At 47.8% G+C, this 16,077-nt stretch overlaps 1 protein-coding gene across 2 annotated transcripts in view; it reads left to right on the top strand.

The window, feature by feature from the left end:
* The window catches only part of LOC135518049 (syntaxin-binding protein 1), a 48,170-nt gene extending 33,520 nt beyond the window's left edge, over positions 1-14,650 (top strand). The window contains exons 10-20 of one of the 2 annotated variants that reach the window (XM_064942879.1): positions 1,306-1,413; positions 3,431-3,494; positions 3,590-3,655; positions 3,791-3,871; positions 5,458-5,596; positions 5,949-6,058; positions 6,275-6,376; positions 6,512-6,597; positions 8,353-8,507; positions 9,709-9,870; positions 12,846-12,935. In XM_064942879.1, coding sequence (XP_064798951.1) covers positions 1,306-1,413; positions 3,431-3,494; positions 3,590-3,655; positions 3,791-3,871; positions 5,458-5,596; positions 5,949-6,058; positions 6,275-6,376; positions 6,512-6,597; positions 8,353-8,507; positions 9,709-9,821 — 1,024 coding nt within the window. In that variant the 3' untranslated portion in view covers positions 9,822-9,870; positions 12,846-12,935. Of the gene's footprint in view, positions 1-1,305; positions 1,414-3,430; positions 3,495-3,589; positions 3,656-3,790; positions 3,872-5,457; positions 5,597-5,948; positions 6,059-6,274; positions 6,377-6,511; positions 6,598-8,352; positions 8,508-9,708; positions 9,871-12,845 lie in introns of both variants that reach the window. The other variant, XM_064942880.1, reaches the window with a different exon arrangement.
* The last annotated feature ends 1,427 nt before the right edge of the window (positions 14,651-16,077 follow it).

Here is a 16,077-nt window from a genome sequence, read left to right on the forward strand (position 1 = left end):
TGCAACTCTCGCTCTCTTGAAGACGGAAGGGACGTAGCCAGCGGTCAGGGATGAGTTGATGAGCGAGGTGAGGTAAGGGAGAAGGTCCCCGGAAATGGTCTGGAGGAGAGAGGAGGGGATAGGGTCGAGCGGGCAGGTTGTTGGGCGGCCGGCCGTCACAAGAAGCGAGATTTCATCTGGAGAGAGAGGGGAGAAAGAGGTCAGAGCACAGGGTAGGGCAGTGTGAGCAGAACCAGCGGTGTCGTTTGACTTAGCAAACGAGGATCGGATGTCGTCGACCTTCTTTTCAAAATGGTTGACGAAGTCATCTGCAGAGAGGGAGGAGGAGGGGGGAGGGGGAGGAGGATTCAGGAGGGAGGAGAAGGTGGCAAAGAGCTTCCTAGGGTTAGAGGCAGATGCTTGGAATTTAGAGTGGTAGAAAGTGGCTTTAGCAGCAGAGACAGAGGAGGAAAATGTAGAGAGGAGGGAGTGAAAGGATGCCAGGTCCGCAGGGAGGCGAGTTTTCCTCCATTTCCGCTTGGCTGCCCGGAGCTCTGTTCTGTGAGCTCGCAATGAGTCATCGAGCCAGCTGTCTCCAAGGAAACAGACAGGCTGAGGCCTAGCTCGCTGCTAAGGTTTAGGTGTAACTACTGTAAATAGAAGAACACAAACAGTTCAGGGAGGGCTGATGTCGCGCCCACAAAACGTTCACTCCAAGGTAATCGTCTGTGGTGTTTTAGATCACTAGAGACTTTGATCAGAGTACCTTTCTCATCCACACACATCCAGGACTCGAGCATCTGTGCCAGGTTCGAAGAATAGCTTTGGAATCTGGTTTGGTTTTGTGTTGAAATCCTTGGCTGTGCTGGAAATCCCATGTGCTAGAGTTTCTGTAGTCTAGAAAGTGACATAATGTTGCTAAAGTTGATTACAGTAAATATACCTGAAGTGATTTTGCCTGTTTTATGTGTAGATCCAATTTATCTTTGTCTCTCCCCCTGTCTGTCTGTCTCTCCCTCTGTCTCTCCCCCTGTCTCTCCCCCTGTCTCTCCCCGTCTGTCTGTCTCTCTGTCTGTCTGTCTGTCTGTCTGTCTGTCTGTCTGTCCCCTGTCTGTCTGTCTCTCCCCCTGTCTGTCTGTCTCTCCCCCTGTCTGTCTGTCTGTCTCTCCCCCTGTCTCTCCCCCTGTTTATCTGTCTGTCTGTCTGTCTGTCTGTCTGTCCATTCATGTCTGTCTCTGTGTCTGTCTGTCTATCTATCTGTCTGACCATTCATTTCCGTCTGTCTGTCTCTGTGTGTCTTTCTGTCTGTCTGTGTGTGTGTATCAGATATGATTCCCCTGGGATGGGAGACACTTCCCAGAAGGAGGTCCTGCTGCATGAGGATGATGACCTGTGGGTGGGGCTCAGACACAAACATATCGCTGAGGTGTCCACGTAAGTCATCACACACCCATTTCTCTCTCTCCTTCTCTCTGTCTCTCCTTCTCCCTCTCCCTCTCTTTCTCTCTGCTTCTCTCTCTCCCTCTCTCTCTCTTTCTCTCTGCTTCTCTCTCTCCCTCTCCCTCTCTTTCTCTCTGCTTCTCTCTCTCTCCATCTCTTTCTCTCCTTCCCTTTCTCTCTGCTTCTCTCTCTCCCTCTCCCTCTCTTTCTCTCTGCTTCTCTCTCTCTCTTTCTCCCTCTCTCTCTCTTTCTCTCTGCTTCTCTCTCTGTCTCTCCTTCTCCCTCTCCCTCTCTTTCTCTCTGCTTCTCTTTCTCCATCTCTTTCTCCCTCTCCCTCTCCCTCTTTCTCTCTGCTTCTCTCTGTCTCTCCTTCTCCCTCTCTTTCTCTCTGCTTCTCTCTCTATTTCTCCCTCTCTTTCTCTCTGCTTCTCTCTCTGTCTCTCTTTCTCTCTCTCCCTCTCTTTCTCTCTGCTTCTCTCTGTCTCTCCTTCTCCCTCTCCCTCTCTTTCTCTCTGCTTCTCTCTCTCTTTCTCCCTCACCCTCTCTTTCTCTCTGCTTCTCTCTCTGTCTCTCTTTCTCCCTCTCCCTCTCTTTCTCTCTGCTTCTCTCTCTCTCCCTCTCCCTCTCTTTCTCTCTGCTTCTCTCTCTCCATCTCTTTCTCTCCTTCCCTTTCTTGCTGCTTCTCTCTCTCTCTCCTTCTCTTTCTCTCTGCTTCTCTCTCTGTCTCTCTTTCTCCCTCTCCCTCTCTTTCTCTCTGCTCCTCTCTCTGTTTCTCTTTCTCTCTCTCCATCTCTTTCTCTCCTTCCCTTTCTCGCTGCTTCTCTCTCTCTCCCTCTCTTTCTCTCTGCTTCTCTCTCTTTCTCTCTCTCCATCTCTTTCTCTCCTTCCCTTTCTCGCTGCTTCTCTCTCTCTCCCTCTCTTTCTCCCTGCTTCTCTCTCTCCATCTCTTTCTCTCCTTCCCTTTCTCGCTGCTTCTCTCTCTCCCTCTCCCTCTCTTTCTCTCTGCTTCTCTCTCTCCATCTCTTTCTCTCCTTCCCTTTCTCGCTGCTTCTCTCTCCCTCTCCCTCTCTTTCTCTCTGCTTCTCTCTCTGTCTCTCTTTCTCCCTCTCCCTCTCTTTCTCTCTGCTCCTCTCTCTGTCTCTCCTGTTCTCCCTCTCCCTCTCTTTCTCTCTGCTTCTCTCCTGTCTCTCCTTCTCCCTCTCTTTCTCTCTGCTTCTCTCTCTCCATCTCTTTCTCTCCTGCCCTTTCTCTCTCCCTCTCCCTCTCTTTCTCTCTGCTTCTCTCTCTGTCTCTCCTTCTCCCTCTCCCTCTCTTTCTCTTTCTGTCTCTCTTTCTCCCTCTCCCTCTCTTTCTCTCTGCTTCTCTCTCTCCCTCTCCCTCTCTTTCTCTCTGCTTCTCTCTCTCCCTCTCCCTCTCTTTCTCTCTGCTTCTCTCTTCTCCATCTCTTTCTCTCCTTCCCTTTCTCTCCGCTTCTCTTTCTCCCTCTCCCTCTCTGTCTCTCCCTCTCCCTCTTTCTCTCCTTCCCTTTCTCTCCGCTTCTCTTTCTCCCTCTCCCTCTCTGTCTCTCCCTCTCTTTCTCTTTCTCTCCTTCCCTTTCTCTCCACTTCTCTTTCTCCCTCTCCCTCTCTGTCTCTCCTTCTCCCTCTCTTTCTCTCTGCTTCTCTCTCTCCATCTCTTTCTCTCCTTCCCTTTCTCTCCGCTTCTCTTTCTCTCTCTCTGCCTCTCCCTCTCTCTCTCTCTGTTTCTCTTTCTCCATCTCCCTCTCTCTCTTTCTCTCTGCTTCTCTCTCTGTCTCTGCTTCTCTCTCTCCCTCTCTTTCTCTCTCTCTGTTTCTCACTCTTCTTTCTCTCTCTCTCTCTCTCTCTCTCTCTCTCTCTCCCTCTCCCTCTCCCTCTCTCTCTCGTGTATGTCACTGCCACTGGTTGATAGTAACTCAATAAAGTCAGAACAAAGTCGAGCTCTACTACTTACAAGTTCTCTAATGCTATCTATCTTCACTAACTGCCATCAGAGAGGTGACACGCCAACTGAAGGACTTTTCTGCTAGCAAGAGGATGAACACTGCTGGAGAGAAGGTAAGGAGGTAGAGATGCTTTCAGAAAGCCTCCCTGTCAGTACGTTTTTATGGCTGAGTGGAGAGCGAACATGACCATGTTCTGTGTTCCAACAGACCACCATGAGGGACCTCTCTCAGATGCTGAAGAAGATGCCCCAGTACCAGAAGGAGCTGAGCAAGGTTAGAGTGTGTGTGCATGTTTGTGTGTGTGTCTGTGTATGTGCGTGCATGTGACGTGTGTGTGTGTGTGTCTGTATGTGCGTGCATGTGACGTATGTGTGTGTGTGTATACTGACCTCTCTCTGTGTATTGCAGTACTCCACTCACCTGCAGCTGGCTGAGGACTGCATGAAGCACTACCAGGGCACAGTGGACAAGTTGTGTCGTGTGGAGCAGGTAAAGGGGAGGAACGGGCAATGAGGGGAGAGTAGGGAAGGAGAGGAGGGGAGAGCAGGGAAGGGAGAGGAGGGGAGGAGGGGAGAGCAGGGAAGGAGAGGAGGGGAGGAGGGGAGAGCAGGGAAGGGAGAGGAGGGGAGAGCAGGGAAGGGAGAGGAGGGGAGGCTGGGGAGAGCAGGGAAGGGAGAGGGGGAGGAGGGGAGAGCAGGGAAGGAGAGGAGAGGAGGAGGGGAGAGCAGGGAAGGAGAGGAGGGGAGGAGGGGAGAGCAGGGAAGGAGAGGAGGGGAGAGCAGAGAAGGGAGAGGAGGGGAGGAGGGGAGAGCAGGGAAGGAGAGGAGGGGAGAGCAGAGGAGGGGAGGAGGGGAGAGCAGGGAAGGAGAGGAGGGGAGGAGGGGAGAGCAGGGAAGGAGATGAGGGGAGGAGGGGAGAGCAGGGAAGGGAGAGGAGGGGAGGAGGGGAGAGCAGGGAAGGAGAGGAGGGGAGAGCAGGGAAGGAGAGGAGGGGAGGAGGGGAGAGCAGGGAAGGGAGAGGAGGGGAAGAGGGGAGAGCAGGGACGGGAGAGGAGGGGAAGAGGGGAGAGCAGGGAAGGGAGAGGAGGGGAGGAGGGGAGAGCAGGGAAGGAGAGGAGGGGAGGAGGGGAGAGCAGGGAAGGAGAGGAGGGGAGGTGGGGGATAGCAGGGAAGGAGAGGAGGGGAGGAGGGGAGAGCAGGGAAGGAGAGGAGGGGAGAGCAGGGAAGGAGAGGAGGGGAGAGCAGGGAAGGCGAGGAGGGGAGGAGTGGAGAGCAGGGAAGGAGAGGAGGGGAGAGCAGGGAAGGAGAGGAGGGGAGAGCAGGGAAGGAGAGGAGGGGAGAGCAGGGAAGGGGAGGAGGGGAGAGCAGGGAAGGAGAGGAGGGGAGAGCAGAGAATGAGAGGAGGGGAGAGCAGGGAAGGAGAGGAGGGGAGGAGGGGAGAGCAGGGAAGGAGAGGAGGGGAGAGCAGGGAAGGCGAGGAGGGGAGGAGTGGAGAGCAGGGAAGGAGAGGAGGGGAGGAGGGGAGAGCAGGGAAGGAGAGGAGGGGAGAGCAGGGAAGGAGAGGAGGGGAGAGCAGGGAAGGGGAGGAGGGGAGAGCAGGGAAGGAGAGGAGGGGAGAGCAGAGAATGAGAGGAGGGGAGAGCAGGGAAGGAGAGGAGGGGAGGAGGGGAGAGCAGGGAAGGGGCAGAGGGATGTAAGAGGTGGAAAGGGATGAGAGGATGAGAGAAGAGACTCATTCTAGGGCACTATAATGAACTCAATGGTTAGTGTCCGCCCTGATGTTGGAAGGTTGGGAGTTCGATCCCAAACCGTGCCATACCTATAAAAAATAGGACCTGGTGAATCGTCTACTTGGCACTCAGCATTAAGGAGATTGGGGGTAAGGCCCTGCGATAAACTAGCGTCCTGTCCAGGGAGTGTACTTGTACATCAAGCTGCCTCACGCTACAGAAACAGGAGATCCTGCTCCTATGAGCCATTCTGACTCTACTTATTACTTCCTTATATAGGGCACTATATATTGAATAGGGTGCTATGGGATGTATCGCTAATCTCCTCTCTGTCTCTGGCACGTAGGACCTGGCCATGGGTACAGACGCTGAGGGGGAGAAGATCAAGGACCCCATGAGGGCCATCGTGCCTATCCTGCTGGATGCCAATGTCACCACGCATGACAAGATCCGCATCATCCTCCTTTACATCTTCCTCAAGAACGGTGAGATTGAGAGACGCTTGACCTTTAACTCTAACATTTACCCTAACCCTAGCTTCATGTCCACATCCCAGTTCAACCCTAGCCTCAAACACAACCTTAACCCTAACAACTGATCTAGGATCAGATTTTCTTGTTTATTCCTGAAGCTTATTTTAAACCCTACATATAAACGTAATGCAAGCTGCGCAAATTGGCAGTTGTTGCGTATCATTATACAAATGTGTGCAGCGACGCAATTTGTAATTCATCCAACAATGCAGGATCGCCATTTTGCGTGGTAAACAAAGGGTATAAATGATGGTTTAATGGTAACCTATAAGAGCTTAACAACCTGTGGTGTGTTGTGGGGTAGGCATCACGGAGGAGAATCTGAACAAGCTCATCCAGCATGCTCAGATCCCACCTGAGGACAGTGAGATCATCACCAACATGGCCCACCTGGGTGTGCCCATCATCACAGATGTGAGTCAGCACTTCCACCTTCTGTCTATCCAGCCTCCTCTTCTGTCACTCCTGGAGCTGCAATCAAGGGCATAGATGCACCAACACCTTTTCAACACCTACTACATACCATCTCTCTCTGCTGCCCATACTCTCTCTCTCTCTCTCTTTCTGCCTCTCTCTCTTTCTCTCTATCCCTTTGTTCTTTTCACCCCATGTTCCTCCTCCCTCCTCTAGTCCACCCTTCGCAGAGGAAAGAAGCTGGACAGGAAGGAACGTGTGAGTGCGCAGACCTATCAGCTGTCTCGCTGGACACCACTGGTCAAGGACATCATGGAGGTCAGTTACTGGACATTCACATAGTCTGTGTGTGTGTGTGTTTGTGTGTGTGGGTTTCTGGCTATCCCAGCTTGTCTTTAATGTGTATTTTCTAACCGTTCTTTTGCTCTGCCTCTCTCCTTGTCATTCCTATAGGATGTTATTGAAGATAAGCTGGACACCAAGCACTACCCCTACATCTCTACCCGCTCCTCTGCCTCCTTCAGCAGCACTGCAGTCAGGTACACACACACACACACACACACACACACACACACACACACACACACACACACACACACACACACACACACACACACATACACATACACATACACATACACACACACACACACACACACACACACACACACACACACACACACACACACACACACACACACACACACACACACATCACTAAAATGTTATTTGTATAGTGCTTTATGTAAGCAGAGCAGACATTGGCAGGGAAAGGAGCATCATTCTCTAGCCAACTGCATTGTTGATAAGCTCAGTTTTATAGAAGATAGTTATCATGCACACTACCTAGCTTACCACAGTTGTGGTACTGGGAGTTGGAATGTATTGCAGTATAGTCACTGGAATGTATTGCATTATAGTCACTGGAATATATTGCAGTATAGTCACTGGAATGTATTGCAGTATAGTCACTGGAATGTATTGCAGTATAGTCACTGGAATGTATTGCATTATAGTCACTGGAATGTATTGCAGTATAGTCACTGGAATGTATTGCAGTATAGTCACTGGAATGTATTGCAGTATAGTCACTGGAATGTATTGCAGTATAGTCACTGGAATGTATTGCAGTATAGTCACTGGAATGTATTGCATTATAGTCACTGGAATGTATTGCAGTATAGTCACTGGAATGTATTGCAGTATAGTCACTGAAATGTATTGCAGTATAGTCACTGAAATGTATTGCAGTATAGTCACTGAAATGTATTGCACTATAGTAGCACTATTGAGATTACAAAGAATGGAGGGTCGTAGATTAATAGTAATTTGAGCTCCGAGGGGGAGGGGAGATCAATACTCTGATTGACTGTAGAAGAGAAAAAGGACGGGACTAAGAGCAGTGAAACTAAACACATATTCTGTTACGGTGAAGAGGGCATTTAATGAAACAAACAGTACTGCAACAGAGGGCTCTGTTCAAACGAAATGCACAAAATAAGGAATAAGGTGCCATTTGGGACATAGCCAAGGTATCTGACCCTCACACTACTACCACAGGGAGAGAGGATTGATGGTGTTGTGGGCATTGGGGAATGATGAGAGGGTACTGACACATTGACCCCTGCATCCTGCATATCCCTCTCCCCTCTTGACCTTCATTCTGTGCGCATTGATCAGATCTGTGCTGCTGAGAATGTGAGCCACATCCACCAGTCATTTCCCCCTCCAATGTTATTGACTTATTGGGAAAGAAGCTCTGGGAATCCAAAGGCAGGCTCAGTTACATGAGCACATTTCACATCCATGTGCGAGGTGGGGTGAAACACCTCCCACAGCCAAACACGCTCACACACACTAGTTGCAATCCAGACTGACTACATTACAGACGTTAGACTGTGCAGGGAGGCATCAGATTGCTATATCATATGATGTGGTTTGCTGATACATTATAACACTTGCGCATGACTCCCTCCTAGCTATTTTAAGGTGAATGCACTAACTGTAAGTCACTCAGGATAAGAGGGTCTCCTAAATGACTAAATTGTAAATGTAATCCAGGCGTTGTGAGATCTGGCATAAGTCTGCAATGTATTCGGCCTGGAAGGTGGCGGTGTGTGTTATTGACTCAGTTGGAGACAGACCCTGGAATAAAGACAGGTGGGTCAGATTAGCCAGGTCTCTCCACCTCTCTTCCTAGTTAGATAGACTCATGCCTAACCCAGTACAGCAGTGTTGAAATAGTAAGACTGTGATATTCCACCCTTGTGATTGTGCTTCTCCCTCCCTGGCAGTGCCCGTTATGGTCACTGGCACAAGAATAAGACCCCAGGCGAGTACCGCACCGGGCCACGCGTCATGGTCTTCATCATCGGAGGCGCGTCCTTCAGCGAGATGCGCTCTGCCTACGAGGTCACGCAGGCCAACGGGAAGTGGGAGGCTATCATTGGTGAGTCTGACACCGGGGGGCGCCACTGGGCGCAGGCCGAGGGGGGATACAAGGGACTCCTCCGTAGGGAGTGTGACATTAGTGGTACATTAACACACGGATTCCTTTCATTTATGCAAGAATGCAGATTCATTTCAAATGGACACATAGCCCCTCCCTCTGGGCACTTGTAGGTCTGAAAAGTCTGGATAGGTAGCCACAATATGGTAATATGTCCACAATGCCCTCTGATAGGCTAGGTGGAATGGCTTATATCTACACAATTATTTTCAAGATCTACACAAGGTGCTTTAGGGATGGGGGCGAGGACGTAGATTGTGAAATGGGCGTCCTTCACTAACTGACTGACTCTCGTACATTAGCTACTTCTGTATTGTCCCCATTCATTGTGGTCAGCACAGCAGAACATGAATACACATGTGTCTGCCATCATCAGTGCCAATGCAACTGTATTCTGTTGTGTTGACCACAAGTGGATAAAGAAGAACGAAGCAGAGAAGTCATCCGGATAATCTTTCTCTCTTTTGAGCGTCTACCGCACTCGACTGTACTTCATGAATATTTTGACTCATCCACACACCAACATAGTTGACCTCAATTCGCTTTCTGACACCCACACCATGAATCCCAGTCAGTAAAGGTTAATTAAGCGTAAGCTTATGTCATGACCCTAGTTTGCCTATTGAAGCAATCAACACTTTTTTTTAGTGCTAGACTTAGTGCTAGACTTAGTGCTATATCTAGCAACTTAGATGGAGGAAAATGTTATGTTTCTGATGAACACTTACCTGGAATGCCACCTGTGATATGTTTAAACCCCTTTTGGGTGACATGTGTTCCCTGTTCGTTGAATGTTGTCTGTCGAGTCAGCCAGTCCTAAGGGAGGGGGTGTCTCCTATGTTGTTTTTGCTGTGCTATGCTTTTGCTTTTGGATTCAGTCTTGTTCTGTCTAAAAACACTGTTGTCTTTGAATTGCAGCTACACCCTGTCTTTTTCTGTGCATCTGGGTTTCGTGTGCGTGTGTGTGTGTGTGTGTGTGTGTGTGTGTGCGTGTATGTACAGTATGTGGGTGGTGCTGTGCAGTGGTGTGTTTAACCCCTTCTTTTGGAGATGGCAAGGAAGGGGCAGAAGAGAGAAAGTGGCATGGGAGGCATGGCATGTGATGAGAAATGAGCGTGAAGCGCCCTCTGTTCCTCCACAGGTTCCACCCACACCATCACCCCCATCAAATTCTTAACGGACCTGCAGCACCCTGACTTCCGAGAGTCCACTAGGGTGTCCTTTGAGGAGCCAGACGCAGGCTCAGACGAGTGAGACAGACAGAGAGAGGGAGGGAGGGAGAGAGAAATCACACTCTGACAAAGTAAAGGCAGCCGCGCAAAGAAGCCCTTTCTGAACCCCCACAGCACAAGGGCTTTTTTCCCCTCCGTACTCCTCTTACTACACTCAGTACTGTTTAAACTCCGCCCCCCTACCCTCAGGGATGGCTGTCTGGTCCCTGGCTCACTGCATTTCCCAGTTACCTCAAGCTCCACCTCCTGCAGGCCAACACCCAATCACAGCGTGATACAGTGTGATACAGTGTGATTGGTGACCCCCACAGCCAATAGCGATTGGCCATGCCATGCTGCTGACGGATAGAATGGGCATGTGTTGCAGTATCTGTCTGTTGGGCCTTCAGGTAGTGAAGCCTGTGTGAGCTGGCCTTGCTACAGGCGTCCTGACCTCATCCCTGCTGCCCCTCTCCACCTCTACATCATCTCAGCTGGGTGGATTAAATCGCCCTCTCTGCCCTCAGGGCCCTCTCGGCCTGTTTCATACCCTACTTCCCAGAATTAATCCTTTTTTGGCGCAGATTTAATCTACCCCCGAGATCCATCTTTTTCTACTTTATTATTACGATCTAATTATTTTTTTTATAATTAACACCTTCAAGACAATCAACTTGATTTAGTGGTTTCTTACAGGATAGGTCCTTGAGTTGATGTTGGATTTCAAGAAAGGATTCTCGTTCTTTTTGTTCTCTCTTTTTTTCAACTTTCTCCCCCTCTCCTCCACTTCACGCTCTCTCAGTCCACCAGACATCACATGCATGCTTACATGGCCCACGAGTCATCTGCAGAGAACACCAATGTATGTCCCTACTGCTATCTCCACTCCCTCGGACACTGTGCTTCTCTGCAGACACTGACACTGGGAATGTAGCGATGTTCACTCGATATGCTTTAGCACCTAGAAAAGATGCCACACATCATAAAACGTCTTCACAATTGCCCCCTCACTTTCTTTCACATATAGCTCCATATTTCCCCCCGAGCAACACCATATTTCCCCCCGAGCACAACCAATAGTAGACCAATATGGGTTTTGGGACATAAAGACAGGAATATAAAAGCTCATCATGGCTCTACTTTTCGAACACCAATATGATCAATTACCACATCACTGCCTAATTTGGGGATTTTGTTTAATTAATTAAGTAAGATTTTCCCCACACTGTCAAATATATTTTCCTGCACACTTTGTTAAAGGGATAGTGTGAGATTCTGACAATGAAGTCATTTCTTTCTACTTACCCAGAGTCAAATGAACTAGTGGATAGAATCTTTATGTCTTTGTGTCCAGTATGAAGGAAGTTAGAGGTAGTTTTGCAAGCCAATGCTAACTAGTGTTAGCACAACGACTGGAAGTCAACAGGTACGCTAGCGGTATCCACAAGTTCATCTAACTCTGGGTAAGTAGAAAAACGGCTTAATTGCCAGTCTCGCACTGTCCCTTTAAAGTTGTCTCCTGAGTGAGTTTCCCTCAACACATTAGCAAAGGACATCCATTTAGTTCTTGCTTATCTGCTAAAGCTATATCCTTTTCAAACAACTTTTGGTTTTATGGTTTTGGTGTTTTCTTAGTATCGATCACCGTGCAGTATGGACTCTTTACCACATACTGCCACATTCAACACTTCCAGAACAAAATGACCATTGTTTATTTACAAAATGTTATCTGGTATTTGGATATGTAGTGAGTGTTGGGGAGCAACATGTATCAAAGTGTTGTGTTTCTGGCCAGAGGCCTGCAAAGCTGTGTGTTTCAGACGCTGAGAGACAGGGGAGAACCAGGCAAGGCCAGTCCAAAGTTGATCTGTGACTAGTGCTCACCCCAACCCCACCCCACCCCACGCACCCTTACACCCATGATGCCTGCATCCCCATGGCGACCCAACTTAAGATGGACTTGCCTCTTCCTCTCCTGTCTCTGTCTATGCCTATTGATGCTGGGATAAACCACTCCTGATTGGCTGTCATGCCACAGCTAGAAAGGCCTAACTGCCAGGGCCAATTAGATTTACTGAACTTTAATTGAATTCTACCTAGCAACAGGTAAACCTATGCGTCTTCCTTGTCGAGCCAATATGACAGAAACATGCAGCTTTCCTTTAGAAACAAACCGATGAAGAATAACAATACTACTGATTAGACTGTTGAGTAGGTATGGGGAGTAAATCAAAACTTTGGTCCAGCGGTCTGCTTTATGAAGGCCTTGGTTTGTCCAAGATGGAGGGGAAGCCATTGACGCACTCAACATCTTAGTGACAAAGTGATAAACTAGATGGACAAATGTTTGGTTGACTCCAATCCTATACCTCCTGAGTTATACTGTGTCCGAAATGTGTCTTCAGCTATGAAAAAGTCAGCTCATTCATATTTTGGTGGTGCTGTTGTGTTTATCTTTCAATTTCACATTTTCATTCACAAGCATAGGCAAAATTACTTCCCTGATGTCATCCAATCAGAGAACGGTTGGACTGAAATCTGCTTTTCTTTTTTTTGCAGTGTTTTGACCGGGTTTTTCATATTGCTGATGTTTGCATGCACTGTGATGAAAGCTTCTTAGGTCACATGCACAAGCTTACAGCTGGTTGGCTGCACTCTCCTATAGGTGTGGTCACAGGGTTCTACCACCAGTGCTTTGCAGCTCACAGAATCCTGCCTGCTCTGTGATGTCTGTGCATGTGCGTTTTTGGCAGGCAGTCCATTACCCAACCAATCTTCTTTCAATCTCTAAAATGTGTGAATAGCCCACACATCGTATGATAACCAATAATGATAACCAATACATTCTCCAAATGCTGACTATCGACTATGATTTCAAGTTTTTTGGTTGTCCGTATATGTTTATCTTATTTACAACATTTTTTTTTCTCAAGAATACAGTGGTTTCATCTAAGCATTCAGAGCAAGAGCTGAAAACACATTTTCCTAGCAGGCTTATGTTTGGGCAGCTCTAATATAATGCTCTGTCTATGTGCTTCCTCTGCTGCGTATCTGTCCACCTCTCTAGGATCAACCCACGTCTTCACCCCCACCGCCCTCCTGGAACAGCTCAAGACCATGAACAAACCAGATGAGGAACCAGCAAGCTAAAACCACCCAGCCCCATCTATCTATCTCCTTTCCTCTACCCTACACATCCTCCCAGTCATCCTCCCAGTCATCCTTCATGAATTGTGGAAACATCTCATCTTGCACGAGAAGAATAAGAATATAAAACAATGATAGCATTGGTGAAAAAATATATGTTGAAACAGAAATAAAATCATGTTGCAAGTATTCTCATGTTTTACAATGGATGCAAATAACAGAACTTATTTAAAACATGTTTAAATATCAACTAAGGTCATTTGAAACTGAAAGTACCAAATGTAATATTGTATGCTATGAAACCTGCTAGAATGTGTAAAACGTAGAGGTTCTCTCTGTTTGTTCCCTCAGTTTATCTTATTGGTGTGATTTTTACTGGCAGTGGGTGGAGGAGGGATGCCTTACTGGAGTTGGTTGGCACTAGGAAAGTCAATGCAGTAAGATCATATCACTCAACATGCAATATAACTCATCCCTGTCCTATTAGGGGGAAGAATCCTAGCTGGTCAAGACATTTGTATCAGTAGCATACAGGGATGGAACCTAAGGATTTTGGGCACTGACCAGCCAGGCTAGAAGACTGCAATTTTTACTAGTCCAAAATCTGTGCCATGCGATATTTGAAAATACAACATTTCACTAGCCGTTGGACTAGTTGGGCACATTTTCTACTAGCCCGGTCTGAAAAGTACTAGCCATAGGCTAGCAGGCTAGCTTAATTTCCATCCCTGGTAGCATGCCTGAACATTGTGTGGACTGTTACTGTATATGCTTTAGTATGGAAATACTGAGAACAAGCAACCCAAGAGATCCTTCAGTGCTATCTGTGAGGTAGACAGTAACAAACAGCCAACCTGACCCTAGGTCTGAGGATAGAGAAAAACGGGACTCTGTAAATAGCTACAGAATGGTAGAAGCATCCTTCCTCCAGCCATAAGACTGGAACTATTTACTCACCACATCCTTTTCTCTGGAGAGATTTCACGGTTGAGTGTCAAAAGGCCATTGCTTGCAGATGTTTAAAGAATAATCATAAAGGGCCGATTTGTATTTCAGTATTGTATCCTGTCACATTGTAAGTCTTATCATTGGTTAGTGTCAAAATGTTTAACCGGGTCATGCACTGAGTAGTGTGTTGTGTATATGCCATATGTTGATGTTTTAGTGTCCCACTGTTGACTGGTGATGTTTCTGACTGTGAAGTAGTAAAAGATTTCATTTAAAAATGCCAATGTGAAGTCACGTGTTTGTGATGTTTTAGCTGTAGCTGTAGTGGTCAACAGGGAAAATAACTAATATCTATATTTTGTTTGTCTGTCCGTTTTATCTTCTGGTACATTTTAACTCTTCCAATGGTGAATGGCTTTGCAAAGAAAATGTAACCCCAATATTTCATTTTATTTCTCCATTTTTCCTCTCTATTGCCTGGCAAAACAGGTTGTATATTGATAGCACTATGCGTTTTCTGTTATGCCAACAATTAATTTCATTTTTTCTATTATCAGTTGCTGTTGTAAAGGTTTCACTGTCTACTCAATTAATTTATATCCAAGTTATTTGTCAGAGGGAAGAAATATTAATAAATGAAACATAAGTCTGTCCTAAACCGGTTTAACTTAATGGGATTCTATATTTGCAAGTGTTGAAGCACAAACAAAAGTATACTTCATGTGTACCAATGTACTAAGGCTGTCTAATAAATTGGCTTCCATTACAAGGACAAAAGACTCATCACATTCTTTAGTCCAGGTAGCCATTTGATTATCTGTTCAGGAGTCTTATGGTTTGGGGGTAAAAAACTGTTGAGAAGCCTTTTTGTCTGAGACTTGGCACTCCAGTACCTCTTGCCATGCGGTAGTAGAGAGAACAATCTATGACTGGGGTGGCTGGGGTCTTTGACCATTTTTAGGGCCTTCCTCTGACACTGCCTGGTGTAGAGGTCCTGGATGGCAGGCAGCTTAGCCCCAGTGATGTGCTGGGCTGCACGCACTACCCTCTGTAGTGCCTTGCGGTCGGAGGCCGAGCCGTTGCCGTACTAGGCAGTGATACAACCAGTCTGGATGCTCTCGATGTTGCAGCTGTAGAACCTTTTGAGGATCTCAGGACCCATGCCAAATCTTTTTAGTTTCCTGAGGGGGAATAGGCTTTGTCGTGTCCTCTTCACGACTGTCTTGGTGTGTTTGGACCATTCTAGTTTGTTGTTGATGTGGATACCAAGGAACTTGAAGCTCTCAACATGCTCCACTACAGACCTGTCGTGGAGAATGGGGGCGTGCTCGGTCCTCCTTTTCCTGTAGTCCGCAATAATCTCCTTAGTCTTGGTTACGTTGAGGGATAGGTTGTTATTCTAGCACCATGCGGCAAGGTCTCTGACTTCCTCCCTATAGGCTGTCTCATCCTTGTCTGTGATCAGGCCTACCACTGTTGTGTCGTCTGCAAACTTAATGATGGTGTTGAAGTCGTGCCTGGCCATGCATTCGTGGGTGAACAGGGAGTACAGGAGGGGACTGAGCATGCACCCCTGGGGAGCTCCAGTGTTAAGGATCAGCGTGGCAGATGTGTTGCTACCTACCCTCACCATCTGGGGGCGGCCCGTCAGGAAGTCCAGGATCCAGTTGCAGAGGGTGTTCAGTCCCAGGATCCTTAGCTTAGTGATGAGCTTTGAGGGCACTATGGTGTAGAACGCTGAGCTGTAGTCAATGAATAGAATTCTCACATAAGTGTTCCTTTTGTCCAGGTGGGAAAGGGTAATGTGGAGTGCAATAGAGATTGCATCATCTGTGGATCTGTTTGGGCGGTATACAAATTGGAGTGGGTCTAGGGTTTCTGGGATAATGGTGTTGATGTGAGCCATTACCAACCTTTCAGAGCACTTCATGGCTACAGACGTGAGTGCTGCGCTTCTGTAGTCATTTAGACAGGTTGCCTTTGTGTTCTTGGGCACAGGGACTATGGTGGTCTGCTTGAAACATGTTGGTATTACAGACTTAATCAGGGACATGTTGAAAATGTCAGTGACGACACCTGCCAGTTGGTCAGCACATGCCCAGAGCACACGTCCTGGTAATCCATCTGGCCCCACAGCATTGTGTATGTTGACCTGTTTAACCTCTCTAGGGTATATGGGACGCTAGCGTCCCATCTGGCCAACA

The sequence above is a fragment of the Oncorhynchus masou genome, chromosome 28 (genome assembly GCF_036934945.1).
Source record: "Oncorhynchus masou masou isolate Uvic2021 chromosome 28, UVic_Omas_1.1, whole genome shotgun sequence".
NCBI lineage: Eukaryota > Metazoa > Chordata > Actinopteri > Salmoniformes > Salmonidae > Oncorhynchus > Oncorhynchus masou.